At 35.5% G+C, this 18,041-nt stretch overlaps 1 protein-coding gene across 1 annotated transcript; it reads left to right on the top strand.

Moving 5' to 3' along the window:
* Window positions 1-9,515: 9,515 nt before the first annotated feature.
* Window positions 9,516-15,116, top strand: KERA (keratocan). The gene is made up of 2 exons (XM_036401236.2): window positions 9,516-10,401; window positions 14,944-15,116. Exons 1-2 carry the CDS (start codon window positions 9,516-9,518, stop codon window positions 15,114-15,116), a joined length of 1,059 nt encoding a protein of 352 aa, XP_036257129.1.
* The last annotated feature ends 2,925 nt before the right edge of the window (window positions 15,117-18,041 follow it).

Raw genomic sequence — 18,041 nt, 5'->3', positions numbered from 1 at the left:
AGACTGAGAACAGTCCAACTCATGATAGAGTAGAACCTGTTAAGAGGACATCCTTCAACCTTCTTCTTTCCAGGTAATGCCAAGGTGCTCCCCTTAGCCTCTCTGAATATACCATATGTCTCAGTCCATGTCTTACTGCAGTCTGCCACTGCCTAAAAGAGTGATACAGAAAAAGTGCCCAGTGTCAGGATGCACGGTAAAAGGGAATGGTGGCAAAGAGAAAGTTCCAGAAGGAGAAATTTCAGCTGGACATATAAAAAATTCTTCACAGTGAGTTCATAAAGTACTGTCACAGATTGCCCAAGGAAGCTGTGGACTCTGTGTCCTCAGAAATTTTCATTACGTGCATGGGACAGATTTGTCTTTGAAGCTAGTCTTAGTTTTAGAAGGAGGTTGAACTAAACAACCTTCAGATGTTTCTTCAAACTTATTTATAACTTCTGTCAATCTGTGATTCTAAGAATACTAGTAACCAATGGGGAAAAATATCAGTTTTACTAACCAGTTCTACAGCTGAAGAGTTTAGCATGAAATTCATGTGGAAAATTTCTTGTTTCAGGTTCCAGTCCATAATTCCAACTCCTATGATACTCACAAAACCTTAACTTAGCTGACATTTGGATATAGATTCCATAGGCAGGAACTGTGGAATCTTTCTTTTGATACCTTTGCTGGCTTGTGCCAATCTGCTCCCATCTTAACACTTGTGATTTACTGAGTAGTGGCAGTGAAATCAGAGATCCATCCCTTCTTACTCTCCCATGTGGGACAGCACTAAAAAACATGCCAGCATCCTAATGGACAGGGTGCTCATGGAGGACATTTTGGTTATGATTTTTTTTCAGATTCTGATATTGGTTAAAAGGCTTTCCATCCATAAGAAAAAGAACTTAATTGTAGGCCTTAAGGCTTTCACACAGAAATAACTCTCTTTTCTACTTAGTCTGAAAAGTCCAGCATCAGTTGAAGTAAGAAAGAAAAGAGTGGTAGCTGCACTTTAGGACACTCACCTTGAAGGCAGAAAGGTCAGGTTCAAGTACCAGGGCAAATTATCACTTCATTATGTAAAGAAAAGCAGCTTTAGAGGCTGTAGGACTTTTTATCACACTGTTCTGAAATAAGATTGTGATTATGGGCTAAAATGTACATATTGCTACTCTTTAGTGCTATAAACATGTTGCTTTGTGGGTGAAACCCCTTCTACTTGTTTTAAGAGGTGAATCATCTTCATTTTCATAATTTGAATTTTTAATCTACAGATCAAATAACACAATATTTTAACAAGTTTTGATTACTATAAAAATTTCTTTTTAAAAGTATAATTCTTCTAATTCTTCTTATGTGGCACATCTCTGCTACAGCTACCTTTTAATTCTGAAATTATTAAAGAGAAGCAGAAAATAAATTCTAATTAAGAAGGAAGTGAAGAAATTAGGTAAATACATGAGAAGAGAAATATTATTTATGTTGTCTATATGACAATGTAGAAACAAAGATTTGGTCAAATGCACCTGACTTCTGAAGGAGAGGAAAGCTCCTGCACTGTGCAAAAAAAAAGCAGTTTTGTCTTTGCTCTGTGAATCACAGTGTGGGGCAATGCATATGAGTCTGTCATGGTATTTGGTCAACCTGAACAGAGCACATATTCAAATAACTATGAAGACACTTTGGAACCCATTAAAAAATACTTGTAAAAATATATTTCCGTTGATGATAACACTTTCATTGAAACATGCAAAATATTTCAGACAGAAGTATTGGAAGTCTTTATAAATTTCGTAAGTTATAAACCAATTTAATAATAAGCTGTCTTGAAGATACACAAGTCTATCAAAATTCCTAATGCCATCATCTTTCCAGCATCATGTCATGTGATTTTGCCATCCATCTTACTACACACGCTGGTTTCTAAACTGCATGAACAAAAGTTTACTGAACTTCACTTCTAGATTTCATCATTTTGCTGTCAAAAAAATAAACAGTAAGACCAGTAAGTTTTCAAAACTATGTGCAATGCTGCATTGATTTGAAGAAGAATTTGTGATTACCCGTGTATAAAAATGATTTTTTTTTTTTTTGTACAGGTTCTTAAGTTTGGATAAGAAGAACCATCCCCTGCAATATTATTATTCCCACCCTCAATTCAGAAGAAGGAAAGGTGTGTGTTCCTAATGGAAATCACAGCCTTGAGCTGAGGTATGTATTACACAGAAAATGCAGAAGGGAGCTAGGCATTTACTGCTGGGATTCCCAGCTGCCACCATGAAGATCATGGAATAATCTAAGAAAAGGGCAGGTAGTGTTGAAGAACACCCCTTTGATTATTTAGGGTGATTTAGATCATTATTTAGGGCTGTGGAGATCTGCATGGTGCTTGGACAGGGATGGGTGATGAATTCTCCCTGGAGCTGGGTTCCAGAGCTGTCTTCAGAGAAAAAGGTGGTGTCAGTTTGCATCAAAGTGCTGGGAATTGAGGAATTTCATCTACACAATAAAGACTTAGTTTCAACATGTTCCATCTGAAAGGATAATCAGTGACTGGAGTAGTCATGGTGAGAGAGATTTGAGCTTGAAGTTGGGACTCTGGAAGAAAACTCAAGTGCTTTGGGAAATGCCAGATCTTGAAAGCGATGACTGATATCGTAATTTAAGAAAATAAAAATCACATAGTCTAATGTTTAATTTCAGTATTTCCCAAGAGTATCTGCATTAAAAATTAGAGCAAAAATTACTACAATTAATGGAAAATAAGAGCTGAGTTTTCATATAGGTATGCCATTTGGCATTTCTTTCTAAATATTAAAAAAGCCCCGAACCTTGAATTTGTCATGTGGCAAAATCACTGTAGCAGATCATTACTGTAAAGGGAACAAAATATTTTTTTCATTAAGTTGTGGGCATTCTCTTTTATGCAATGCTTGTCACTCATTTTAGAGGACAGAACTTTGTGTGAGTTTAAACTTCTTGAAATCTATTGTCTTACTGTTGGGATCTAAAATGAAGATGAATTAAAATATTTTTGGACTTCTTTAACAAAAGAAGAAAATAAGAAAACAGAAGTTAACAAAAATTAAGGATAAGGACATAATTAAAGGATAGTAAAGCCAGTTTGTTTTCACTATCCTGATGTCATCTCAGATATTTAATCCTTGATGGTCTATGGTTCAAAACTTCTGCAGGTTTACAGAATGGGCATCAGATCACTAATTCATATTTTCATTTACCATTACTTGTCTGGAAAATATAAATTATCTAAATAGCTACACGTTGTCCCAGCAACTCAATATGTGTGTCACTGATAAATGCATGTTAGGTATTTTAATTTGAGATACAGTTAGCATTTTAAAAATAGAGTCCCAGGGTGGGATAGATTTGTTAGTGTTGAAGTTGTTGAAATCATGAAAAAAAAGTAAAGTAAGAGATTGACAGTAACATTTTCATAGTAGTTAAAGTAAACCTAGCAAGCCAAGACAAATACCAGATTTTGGCATTGTGTCATGGAACCTTTTTGGTGTCACTGTGGTAAAGAGTTCAAACCAGAGAGAAAGTGAACAGAGTGCCAAAAAATTATTTAATGAAGCATATTCAGGAGACCAATATATTTCCCATAAAAGCTGAGCCCTTTTCCATAGTTGTTCTTTTCTGAAATGTGTTGCTCTGCAATGATCACTTTCAGCTAAGCTACTCAGTTCCCACTACAGTTTTGATAAGGCAGTGAAGTTGTGCAGAAAGTAAACTGCTAAAGTTTTGTTTCTAGACTTTTCGAATGGAATCTTATCTTCCTAAATCCTATATAAACAAGAGGTCAGGTGACATCTCCTTTTAACAAATCAAGCCAGTCAAACTGTTCCCCAGGGTTTCTTCAACCAATGTATTCTGATCTAAACTGAAAACTCCCCACGTAAACTCCCTATACTTCAGCTGCCTGCATATGCACAAAAAATGCTTAATTAAATAAGAAATGCAATTTCTTCCACTGCGAGGTCTAAGCATGTAATTCTAGACTTCTAGTAGAGGTGCAGCATTCCTGCTCTTAAGTCTGTTTTGTTTTAATTTCTTTTGTTCACTGGGAATGATGTAGAGTAAAATACATCCATAGGAGCAGGGTCTGGAACATCTGGGCTAGTCCTTTGATCTGTCGGCAGTGTCCCTTGGGCTAGCCTGAAGGGCTCAGTCATCTGCTTTCTTTTAGACTCTTTGATCTTGCTGACCTTTGGCTGTTTTTTAAAAGGAGCAGCAGATATTATTAATTGAGCTATATCACTGTCTGGTGGTCAGGGAACTGTTTGGAAATAGAAGTTTTGTCTCTTTGACTCTTGGTAAAACTCAGAGCAGCAATGCAGAAAGAGAGAGATCACTACATGCTTGTTATCAGAAGTGAAAGAGGCAGACTGAAGCCTGAGTAAAAGTCAGCAACCCCATGAAGGTGTCTGGAGCTACCATTAGGAGTATAGGAGGAAGGATACACAAACTGGACTTACTGTCTTCAGCTTTTGAAGCACTACCTTCTCTCTAGTAACCATGAAGACATTCAAGAGCCTGTTTCAGATGAACTGATCGTCCTGTGGAGCAAGGCACATGGTTTTTAGTGAAGTACTGCCCAAATTGAGGCACCCTGGATTGCAGCCTTTGCTATATGGAGCAATGCACCGGGCTAATGAGTAAGCTCTGCTTGCAGTACACTCCTGGGTTGGCTGGTGATGAACTATACACATGCTTGATGCTTAACAGACCTGCTTCAAATTCAATCTTAGACATATGGCAGCCATTACTGAAAGAAAGCAATGCATTTTTTCACTGTCAGCAGCCCTGATGCTAAAACAGAACAGCTCCAAACAGCAGTCCCAGTTGTCCATTTCTCCTCCCAAAGGGTCTTTCTGGTCTGTCTTTTTTACTCTTCTAGTCTTTCCCAAGGTTGTGAGCTGTTTTAATTTCAAGCATGTATATCACTTCTCTCAAGGAGATGTTACTACCCCCTGCAATTGTTGATGCTCTTCACTTTTTTATACTTTTTTAATACAAATTCTCTTGATTAACAGTGTGGATTGAAAGGAGACATGTGCAGTAAAAATCCTGTAATAGCTTCAGACATCTTTCTCAAACTAGAACAAACCCACGAGTATCTCTTAGAAATTATCTCCAAAATTCAGGGTGGGTATCCACAGTATTTTTACTGTAATATTTTTATCCACTTCCTTTTATTGTTGTGCAAATACCTTTCATACTGTTACTTTTTGAGAGATTGTTCATGGTCTCAGGAGCACTTTGAGTTTCACTGATATTTGCCTTTGATCACTCAGCTTCTCAAGTTAAAAATTACCTCATTAACACAAAATTCTTAGCTCTTACTGAAAGTAAGGTTCTGGAAAGAGTCTCAGGTTGGATCTGCAAAACAAAAAGTCTCCCAAACCATTAGTCATTTTTGAAAATCTTGGCCGTGGTCTTTTATTAGCCTGTAAAACTTTATCACCATAAAGTGCAACCTTTAAATAAGAAATATTTTACACCAGATGACAAAGGACTCAACACAACAAATGCATGAGATGTGCATAATCTTGAAGGCTCCATGGGAAGAAGGCTTTCTGCAAAGCCTGCCTAGACACCCAGGCGATCATTGTCTCTACAGAGATATTTCAAAAATTTTTGGGAGCGTGTAAGAAAATATGTATGACTGTCATAAACACTCTTGCTTCTTGATTTTGAAGACATTTCTTGTCATTTTTTTCTGCTTTGTTTTCATCAGAAGAAATGGAAATTCACATTATTGAGAAAGTCTTAGAAAATATATTTTGCTATATTCTTCTCCTAGTGAAGGACTCTTCCTTTGAATGGAAATGTGTGTTTGGTAAGGACCAAATATCTGGCCTCAAAATCCACAAAGGGCAGATTGTGACCCTTTGCTGAATAATATTTCATACAAATAGTACCACTGCCTGCCACAAGGTAAACAGCAAGTCCCTTTGCCAGGGACTTCTGTGATAACATAATGAGTATCTGGACATAATTAGCAGGTAAAAATAGCAGGTAAATTCAGACCACCATGAAGCAAAAGATAAATTAATCTTTTTTGTTGTTGCTCAATGTAAACATCTGGCAAGATGCATTTAGGTGTGTCACAGCAGATACCAGCCATGAGGACTTGCAATTTCAGTACAACATTCGGGATGGACTCGGCTCTTTTTTTAGTGGCAAAGAGGCTTCCACATTCCCTCTTCACACTTTGTGAAGATTTAGCACAAAAACAAAGCAGTTTTATACTGCACTGCTTGCTGTTTACAAGAATCATAGATGCACTTTTCATGGTGAAGCCTCCTTAAATGGAGGACATTTGGACATACAACTATTTTAAATTTCACACAGTGATGCCTCTGCCCCTCCCCATCTCCCTTGGGTGGACTCCATCTGAGAAGCATCCTTGTCACTAATGTGGGGTACCAGCTCTGCTGCAGGAGGTACAAGTCTTAAACATTTTAAGTTATAGGTGTTCAAAGTGAAATCCACAATGAAAATTGGGGTTTTTTATGGCTTTTGTCCTATAATTAGTACATCTGCTTAAAATTAGAACCTTTGTTTAAGGCATAGATGCAAATTAATTTAATCTAATTTAAATTATTAAAATATTTAGTACGCATGAAGGAATCAGTTTTATACCTGCTTTGTAAGAAATCTCTGATAATCTTTAAAAGGTGTTGAATGGCCTGGAGTGCTAGCAGAGTGAAACACTTAAGCACTTGTTTTATTTTTAAGTGCATAAAAAAGCAAAAATTACTGATGGTAAGGATGGATTTTTCACAAACAAGAAACATGGTGGCACAAACATAACTAAAGAAAAAAATTTATGATGTGTTTAGCATTATAGCCTTACTGAAGTCAGTGAAATCTGCCCATGTTTTTAAGGTTTGCTTTCCTTTTTTTGACTACTTTTGGTCTTTTCTGCTTCTAAACTTCTTTTGACACATTCTGAGTTTAAGAAGCAAGGGATTAAAAACTATGAAATAGGTTGTTATAGGTTTGATGGTTAAAATCAAACAGATGAAACTGAATTAAAATAATTATGCAACTAAGTTTTAAAACTAATATAAATCATTTAAAGGACTCCTATATATTATATGTTTTCAATATTTTCCATTAACTTTTCCCTTAAAATATTTATGTCATTGTTCTGGCTTTGAACATGAATAGTTTTTCTGATATGAAGTTGTTACTTTAAGTTTGGTCTAAAAAGGAAAACAAAATCTTCCAAAATACTTAATGTGAGAAATATGTGGCTATCTTTGGAGAGCAAGTTGGCTGCAAAGAGTTTGCTTTAGATCAATGATGAAAGAAAATTGCAAGAGACACTGAGGAATATTATAACTTTGTAGAAATACATGTAAATATCTCTCTGAACAAAAAGGAAAAGGTAAGATTTAATCTTTAAAGAACTGAAAATATTAAAAAAAATCTTAGCAAATGCATTTGCTCTCTTCTTCTCCTAATCAAGAATTTTGTCTTTAAATGGCATGACAGCATCTGCATTTAATAAAAATCAAATAAAATATTTCCGTAGAAACAGATGGCACTGGTTTTAATCCTTTGTGGCCAAGTCAGGTATTATGAGAATGAGTTATGATGTAAGTCAGCTTTGCGTGTAAAGTATCTTCTAACAAAAATCTTGAATAAATGTACACTTTGGGCTACCTGTTTCATCTAGACCAGCTCCCCTCATCTGATAGAACACAAAAAATCAAATGCCTTCAGCTCAGTGGCTGGTTGATATTAAGGCCAGGCTTTTCTTCTTTCCCTGCCTAGGTGCTGAGGTGCCTGAGCTGTTTCAGGGGTTAAAAGCTGTAAGCACTGATGCGTATATATGAGGCTGTATTCCTAGAACACGGCTTGTAGCCCGACTCAAGCTATTACAGTCTAACAACAGGGACCAATAGAAAGAGAAGAAGATCCAAGAAAGCTGAGGTAAGCCCAAACTCTGAAACAATGTCAAACTAGAAGCAATAGCTAATAAGGTGTGCATGGAAATACATCTGGGAATACTAGTATGTACTTCCAGTTTTATATGCTGCTAATTCTTAGGAGGACAGGAAACAAACACAGGGGTTAGCAGCCAAAAGCGGTGAATTTACTGTGATTTCTAACTGGCTTCAGATAGCTCCAGGAACTTGACTAACAAGGTAAACAGCTTTATATTTCTTTTTTAAAGAGTTATTAAGGTTATGAATATTTACAGAGTAAGAAGGTAGCAAATTCACTGTGTGAAATAGAAATGTTATTCTTTAAAAATACTTTATTTGTCCCTTTCTTTGGAACACTTCCAGATAGCAGTTTCTGAGGCTGGAAAAGCTATAGGATTTTGCACTTGTTACTGCTAATAACGATGTTGAAAACTATTAAATTACTACATATCATATGCAGCAACTGAAGTGAGCTCTTAACCTTACTGATGCATTAATCCTATGAGAGAACTTACTTTTATTTAAATACTATTTTTGTCGCAGCTAACCTCCCATTTTTGACCAGAAATTTCAGCTATCAGTCTTTTGCCTCTACATTGCAAAATGCTTGTTAATCTTCATGAGCCAGTGAGCAAGATAACAGAGGTTGTAAGGCACTGTTTTTGTGCTACACAAATATTTCCTTTCTGAGTAAATTATCAGTGATAATTTTTTTCATAATTATAATTGTGGAAGAGGCTAAAAAAAGCATATAATTAAGTAGGAAAAATAGTTAAAATATGCATAAAGCTATATGAACAGTTAGGTCAGGATTTACTTATTGTGGATATAATTTGTTTAGGGCTTTTTTTGTGTCATTTAGAGCAGATATTTGTTTTGTCTGTTTGCTTTAGGGAAGGAAATTTGTAACTTTGGATATGAGAGAATGAGTGAGGCAGGGAATAGATTAGTCAAACATATTCCCTCCAAGCTTTTAAGAACATGCCCAACAAACAGCTGTTAAAACACTATTTGATCTTCCACTTTTCAATGAAGACAAAAGACCCTGGAAAATCTGATCCAGATGTCATTATAATTTAAGAGAGAGCAAAAACAGAAAAGAGGGGATGATTAATTTTAAAAGGAGGAACACTGAGTACTATAGTATTTATATCATCATGGTAATGATATCTTTTCTGAAAATTAACCATTATATAATGTAGATTATAGGTCTGTACAGGAAAACTTACAAAAAAAGAGGTACTGATTAATTGTCTAAAAATTATCCATATTTCCATATTTTTTTAAGTGATACTTGCATGAACATCAGTCAAACTGGGAGCCAATGTGGAGTCTAAGCTGAATCAGGGATATGCTTATCAATATATAGCACAGAATTGTTTATACCTTTTATATTACTTTTTAGTTTTTCCTTAACAGGCCATGGATACCATCCTAGAGGAAAGAATCTGGCTGTTTATAAAGGAAATACTATTTTATATGCAAAATTGTATTGTTAATCTAGTATGCTACTAGGGAGTTTTATTGAGAAACAGCTAATTGTTTTTTTCCCCTTCCAAGGCAAACACCATGATTTTAAAAGTCTATACAAGCCTTTTGCTCTTATTCTTGGTCAATTCTGTGTGGACTCGAACTGTGAGACAAGTTTATGATGATCTGGATCCTGGCCACTGGTCTCACTATACTTCTGAGTGTCCACAGGAGTGCTTTTGTCCTCCTAGTTTCCCCAACGCATTATACTGTGATAACAAAGGACTTAAAGAAATACCTCCAATTCCAGCCAGAATTTGGTACCTCTATCTTCAAAACAATCAAATTGAAACTATTTCAGAGAAGCCTTTTGCAAATGCCACTCATCTGAGATGGATAAATCTGAACAAGAATAAGATCACAAACAGTGGGATTGAGAATGGTGTGCTGAGCAAGCTGAAAAGGCTGCTTTACTTATTCCTTGAAGATAATGAGTTGGAAGAGGTGCCTGCTCCATTACCAGTGGGTCTGGAACAGCTAAGACTAGCTAGAAACAAAATCTCCAAAATCCCAGAAGGAGTCTTCAGCCACTTGGAAAACCTTACTATGTTAGACCTGCACCAGAACAGTTTGTTGGACAGCGCTCTTCAAAGTGACACCTTCCAAGGACTCAACAACCTCATGCAGCTCAACATCGCAAAAAATTCACTCAAGAAAATGCCTTTAAGCATTCCAGCTAATACACTGCAGCTATTTTTGGACAACAACTCCATCGAAGTTATACCAGAAAACTACTTCAGTGCAATACCCAAAGTGACTTTCCTTAGGCTGAACTACAATAAACTATCTGATGATGGTATCCCTCCAAATGGGTTTAATGTTTCATCTATTCTAGACCTACAGCTGTCTCACAATCAGCTCACTAAAATTCCACCAATCAATGCTCATCTTGAGCACCTTCATCTTGATCACAACAAAATCAAAAGTAAGTGTGTATTACCAGAGTGAAACCCTTCAAAACCATCTCCATTTTAAATGTCTACTTAACTATAAAAATGGTATTTGAGATAAAGTGATTAAAATCATGGAATCATTGAATAATTTGGGAAGGAAGGGGCTTCTAGAGGTCCCTTTATTCCACCCTTCCTGCAATAAGCAGGGACATTTGATGAGGTTTCTCAGAGCCCTGTCCAGCCTGACCTTGAAATTTGCCAGGCATGGGGCATCCACTCCCTCTCTGAGCAAACTGTGTTTGTGTTTTACTATTTTACAGCATATTTGTTCCATTAAGGTTTATGTCCTTAAAAGTTTTCCATGAGGTTTTCTGAGACGAGGTTTTCTGTACCCAAGGCAACAGAAGCCTGCTGGTTTTAAGTTTCATTTCCAGGACTGTTTCCAAATTCATCCAGGTATAGAGGGGGTGTGGTGGGTAGGAATATTCCATACTCTATATAATGAAAGTATCTAATCAGTAAGTACTTCATTTCATGCCAAAAGCCAAAATAACAATGATGACTTTTTATTCACCACTGCACAGAAGGAAGCCAAGTTTCTATATTTATCTTCTCATCATGATGATTTAATTGAATACATGGTCCTTTACCACTTCTTTATGCCACTGTAGTCCAAAAATATACTAAAAATAATGGTTAGGCTTTTGCACAAAACAAGGACCTATGAAATGAAGATACTTCTTGATAATTTATATTTATTCATTGCATTTGGCAAAATAAAGATGTGAAATCATTTAAATAAATTAAAAATGTGTATAACTGGCACATATTTTTGTGGTCTGAAAGAATTCTATCTGTTAATTAGAGTTAAAGCTTATGACAGATGTTGTTTCTGAACATATTTCATTTCCCCCTGGTTACTAAGAGATTTATTTTAATTGCTTCACTGCAAGGCCTCAGGTGCAGACTTTATTCTCTCACTTCAAGTGGACACAAAATTGAAATCAATGGAATGTAGCCCGTCCAGTTTAAGAACAGTTTTGTGTCTAGGTAGTATTTAAAGAGCTGTCCAGTCCTCTTCCTTCCCTGAAAAAGTTTGACAAAGCTTAAGACCATGAAAATTAACTTTTGTAGTACGTACAAAATCAAATCTCACGTTCCAATGACACATAACCTGTGATGAACTGAATACTGATGCTTTTCCACAAATCTTGTATTCCTTAGTGCCTTTACCACTTTTCAAAAGTCATTGTCAACTTAAGCACAAGTTGGCTTGTGGCTGACTTTAGCCAAAAAAAGAAAAAAAAAAGGAATTATTAGTAACTGAATATAAAATAGTTGCAACCTGATGCCTTAAATGAAACTTGGGTATCATGTAAGGATGTTTTACCACATAGAATAATTGTTCAAGAAGTAAGGGATAATGATATAGTCTCCATGAGACTTTGCTCTGATAGATAATATCTTAAAGGGCCTTTAGAATTGCAAACCAGGAATGTAATTCCATCAGACCAGAGTAGTAAGAGCTGACACTAATTCTGCAGATTGGTTTTGTCTTCTTAAGCCCAGATCAGACATTATTTTAAGATAATCAGTGTGAAAGGTTTGAAAGAAAAACAGGTGTAAAGTCCTGATCTGGTTCTTTCACAAAAGAGTCCTGCTGAAGGTTTACTTTTATGTGTGCAGTATGAGCCCTTTTTATAACATTAATTCTCAGGTATTCCTTCACAACTGCAAATCACTGCTTTATTTTCTCTTGGTGAATCATAGTTACACTGTTGTCATTGCAAGAGTTCAGACATCAGCATTTCTATGTAAATACCATTTGACTATGTTTTATCAATTCTTCATATAAGTGCATGGCCTTATTTCTCCAGAAACTGTTTATGAAGATGCAAGGCCTTCTTCTGAAGCCCAGGAAAGCCAACGATAGCCTCATCATTTGTCTCAGTGGAACAAGAACTTCACCCGTAATTCCATCCCTAAGGATCTCTATACACAGAGGAAAAAAACTATTCTAATTCTGGAAGTAAAATCAACTTAAATCCAAAACTAATTATGGCTCCAACAGATTTGCAACACATTTGTTCTATGGCATTAAAAAACTCACATGCCAACATATTTACCTGGGAGATACACTTGTGAGGCTCTGGGGAATTGTTAAATAATGGAAAAGAGAATGTTAAAGTAAGCAAAGAGAAGGTATGAAATGATGTAACAAGTGAGCAAGGGTCAGCAGGTGGTATTATTACAGTGCTATCAAAGGGCAAATGAAAGGGAATAAACAGTAGTCCCCTGGAAGAACACCAGGAGGACAAGATAGATACTCTGAGCTAATATTATTCCACATTTAGAGAAAGGGAGAAATCCCTGGGCCATGTATCTAAATTTTGTTCCTTAATTGTAAGTTTTACTGGGAAAAGATCTTCTGCATTTCTTCAGCAGACATACACTATTAGCCATTAACGAGAACTTTGGCAGTTTTTACTTACAGCAGCTCTAGGTTTCATGTTTAAATATTCAAGGACATAACAATTCTGTTGACAAGTGGTGGAATTCATCTTCTTTGAATAAACTATCCTAGATTTTTTTATCTAATTTGCAGTAGTCATACAGACCTACTCAATGGAAAGGGATACACAATTGTATAGAGAAATTCATCCCATCTTAAGGAGCTGCCAGTCCCCTTTTGGAAGTATTCATCTCTCTCTAGAGTTTATACAGAGAGTCTAAATGGTTTCCTTAGGCTGCCACAACTTCTAAATGGATCATGGCAAGGTGAATTGTACCTCTGGAAGGAATAACCTGTTCCTCCTACTTAAACAAAATTCAGCCATATATCCATGAAGAGTATTGAAAGAGAGAAAAAATAGACAGGCTTTTACTCCCCTGATAGTTTGGGTAGGATTTACTGTTTATGGGAAGAGAACAATAAAACCCAAACCGATTCATACCACACATCATCAGAAATAACTTCTTCCTAGGTGGCCTGTGGTTAGATAACTGCTGCCTCACTTCAAGCCTGGAGTAATTACCCAGTAAAAATGAGTGCAGTGAGATAGTTTTTAGTCAGAGAAGACAGACATTTAGGATACACTTGAAGCCATCTTGTCTCTATGACCAGTAGTGCTGATAAAACAAAGCAGATATTTTCTGCTAGATAGTGTTGATTCACCTAAAACTTTAAATAGCTGCCTTAATGAAAATTCTTAAGCTTTCTGTGTTGTAAATTCACACATAAAGATAAGCTGTAGCTTGTTTCTTCCAAAAATACCAAAAGCTCTGCCAACATGAATCAAATTTCACAAGATAAACAAAACAATTTGCTATCACGGATATAACAAAAGCTTCGGGCCTTGGCCAACTGGATGTATTTATCTAGTTTCCATGACAAAGATAGAGTCCACTTCCAAGATGTTGCAAACATCTGGGCAGTTTTTCAAAATAGAGTGGAGGGGAAAAAAAAAGTTATAGGGAAAAAAAAAGTAAGTTATGTTGTTATTTTTACTTCATAACATTTCTCTGATTTTGAAGATTGTAGTCAGAAGATTTGTGCATGGTATCATTACTAAATATAAAGGGAGAAATTTTTTTCTTATCTCTTTGTTAGTAAAGAAATTTGTTCAAAAAATCTGTTACATACACATTCTCCAGTCACTTTTTTTTCAGTCAGTATGGGGCCAAGATCTTCAAGCAGTTAGATCAAGAATATCATAATTTGGTTGAAGGAATTTGACATCTTTGATAAACAAACACCACTTCAGTGTTTTCTAGAGGCCATTTTGAGGCTTCCTGATTATTTAACAACTAAAAACAAAATATTTTAAAAAAAGAATTTTATCCAAGTGACAGTGCAGAGGTAGACACCTAGAGGAGACAAAAAGCCCAAGCTATTCAACACTTCAGAATATGGGTAATGATTGAAGCCATAGTTTCAAATTTTATCTGTACAGAAACAAATGATGCATGATGTATGTAGAATTTTGAGGATTTGTTAGCTTTCAGATCAGGAAGAAAAATATCTCATTGCACAAGTTATAGTCTTGCAATTAGAACCAAAGCCACTTAATAATGTCAGAGAACAGAAAAGTACAGATGTTAAAAATTAAAAACACTATACAAAAAGTTCCTCTGATTCAATACTGCTATTGTTTTGAATGCAAGATCTTCATTAGGGAATATTATCAGCCTAAAATTAATGTACTGTCATTGAAATAAGATGTTCAAAACCCCTCAGAAGTAATCTTGCCTTGCTCACTCAGAATGTAAAGAGCTATTTCTCAGTGCTTACCACATAGTTGTATAACTTAGTATCCCCTTTGTCCAAGGATAAATTATGCATCTAATGGCCTTTTTTCATCATTGCACCGCAGTAAATATGTAATTCACTGATCCAGATCACATTATATGAAGATGCTTGTTTTCAATCAACAAAGTATTTAAAGGGAAACAAAAGCAACAGTCTCCCATGCTAACATCAGTGGAAGTTTACTTTATTTGTGTCCCAGGTGAATTTTTTATCTTCACGAACTTTTCCCATGGAAATAACCTAACATGTTGATCTACACTTTCAGGTGTCAATGGTACTCAGATGTGCCCAGTTTCCATTGCCCTAGAAGAAGATTATGGTTATTATGGCAACATCCCTCGCCTCCGATACCTTCGTCTGGATGGAAACGAAATTCAGCCTCCAATCCCACTGGACATCATGATTTGTTTCCGACTACTTCAAGCTGTTGTCATATAAAGATATTGCAGTGTCACTCTTGTACCATGAGAGTGCTAAGATACAAGTTTTGCTGGAATGAAACTTGTTCTAATTCAAATCAAGAAGTAACAGCTTTATTTGACTTTATTTTTTTTCTTTGCTTGTATCTTTTCCACAACTGAAAAGGCTGTTCTTTCAGAAGGGATTTTGTATGGACCTGAAACATGTGCTTAACACCTTATCCTATAAATTCTTAATGTGAATATATTGAAAAATCATTGGTGTAAGATCTCAAATATTCCAAAGAAAATCCTTACTTACTCCATCTTTCTTGTCAAATGTGACAATGCCTACCCTGCTAACATAATTCCTATAGACAAGTTATGTGTCTTCATTTTGTTATATAGTAACTAACACAATGAATTTGGGTGCACTTGACGAAATACATATGCTAATAAAATCATGAGCTGCATGATTACTAGTTAGCAGAACTGCCACTGACATTTCAGATAGTGACTCGTGGTGAACAACCACTTAACATGCAAATAACCCATCAACTGCTGTCATCCTTTGAAGACTAATACTTTTAAGGTGAAAAGTACATGAGGCTTAGCATCCGAAGTATACTGAATATATATCATTGTAGGGGTTCATTCAGTGAATTTCAGAACTGGAATAAACTGATCCAGCTCAAATCCAGGGATAAGAGAACATGAGATTACATCTCATGTTCTCTCAAAGTCCCAGTTTTCTGCTGTTTTATTCCATTTCTAGTTTTGACACCATTTCTTTCTGCAACTTTGGGATCATCATTGAATATTTGGTTAATTTTAGTTTGCAGAGAGATACAACCACGAATAGGAATGATTAGATATTTCATGGACTAGGTACTTCATAAAAATTTGAATGGCTAGTTAATGTAATGGTGATGAAGAGAAAATTAAGAAATTCAGAGATACATCCCCTCCCAATTATTTGCTGAACTAGGAAAGCACTTGCATAGGGACTGTGCCATTTAAGCAAATACATTCAACTCAGAGTAGTATTCAGCTATCTGCTAACTCACACACATGCACACAATAATACTGAATTTTAGAGAAGTCCAGATTATTAGAACACAATACATTAACAATTCACTAACAACGGAGATATCAAATGGTAACTTTTAATGAAATATGGCTGATTTTATCAAATCTAGTTGATTTTTTTCTATTTTATCATATTGACTTTCAATAAATAACTTGAATATAAGAGTCAACTATTCACTGACAGAGTATTACTTTCTTATTTCTGCTAGCCAGCACAACAGACTATCCATCAGTCATTATTTTAGTCTTCTTGCATTTCTAGATAGAAGCAATTAGTTGCATCTATTGCTAACATTTAAAGACTGGCCTCAGCAGCAAGCATTTAAAGACTATGCACATGGTATTATTTTGCTTTGCTGTATTTTCTTAAAAGTAGATTTTTGAAAGTGTTGAGAACTGTAATTTCTGACAATCAATCCTTTTTATCTGAAAATCAGGCCTTATTCTGATCCAGAGAACTTGTGGAAACAACCTAGTATAGAAACCCAGCATAGTAATTCATAAATCTGATCACTAAACCATTTATTTTTGCTGTTCTTTTTATGTGATTGCTGAGAAACTCCTGCCCTTCTAACAAAAGTGTTTTCTGTACCTCTGTGTTCACCCTATATGAAAAAATACATATTTAAAAAGTCTTTACAATATGTATGCATGTTTAGTTATGTTCTTTACTCAATAATAGCATAGTAATTTATTTTTGGAAAAAGAATTATGTGACAATACTACTAATTAAATTATAACTAATTATGTTCTTGTACTTGGAAATTAATTTCTACTTTAAACAAACAACAAATACAGGTACTTCAAAGTGAATATTCACAGGCATACATGCACTTATTAATCTGTTTTACAGTTCTAATTGTACAGAAAGGATCTTGAAGATCCAGTAAAAAATTACCCTTTTAGGTACCATATACACATTGAAGAAAAGACTAAACCTTCCCAAAGAGATGTTAAGCTTAAATATGGCAAAGGTTGATATGTAAAATCATAAAGGGATACTAGAGCATCAAAGTATTCCACTTGCTCGATAGGGGCATTATGTGATGGAATCAAGAGCACAAGATGTGATGAAATAATTTTTAAGTCATTTTCACCAGCTGTACTGCTATTTTTCCAATTCAGTGTAATGTGGAAATCCTTATAAATCAGTCCTTCAAATAGTCAGTACTATCCTATGCAGGAATTCTAGAACACATGCAGATGGATGCTCAAGATTTGTTTCTGTCAAATCCCATTTAATCTGAGTGAAGTGAAAATTTCGTGATACATCCTTGGACAAACTTCTGTTGGGCTGAAGAGCTGCTGCTGCCAAGTGCTCTATATTCTACACCTTGGGTGCAATGCTGTCAGACTCCACATCTGAGAATTACTTAATAAAGAGAAAATCTTAAGTATTCTCACTTAGGCTAATTTGTTCCATCTTGATGCTCTCTCCCTGAGCCAGCTCTATGAAGCAGAATAAAAGCCAGTTATGTTGCTGCAGTGACCTTCACAAAATAAATCAATACTGATTGGGGGTTAAGCTTCTTTACTGCATGTACGTGGCCATTTGCAATAGTTTTAATATTCTTAAATGTCCTGGGAAAGTTGGTGAAATTTCCTTTCAGACTACAATAGCAGGCCTAAATTGCATTATTGTGTGGTACTAAACAATGTAGGCTTTTAGCCACTACACAGTCAGTTCATTCATTGTGCCAGAAGACTATAAAGGAATATGTAAAACCCATTGTCTTTTTCCTAATGTTGAGATCCAGTAATACAATGTAAAAAGCATCACTGTGCTTGAAATTCTGATGTTAATTCTTCCTAATCCAAGATTTCTCTAGGACTTCCCACAGATATTTCCTGGTTCAGAAACAATTGTGTTCTTTTC

The sequence above is a fragment of the Molothrus ater genome, chromosome 5, assembly GCF_012460135.2.
Source record: "Molothrus ater isolate BHLD 08-10-18 breed brown headed cowbird chromosome 5, BPBGC_Mater_1.1, whole genome shotgun sequence".
NCBI lineage: Eukaryota > Metazoa > Chordata > Aves > Passeriformes > Icteridae > Molothrus > Molothrus ater.
This window is presented reverse-complemented; position numbering and strand designations above follow the sequence as displayed.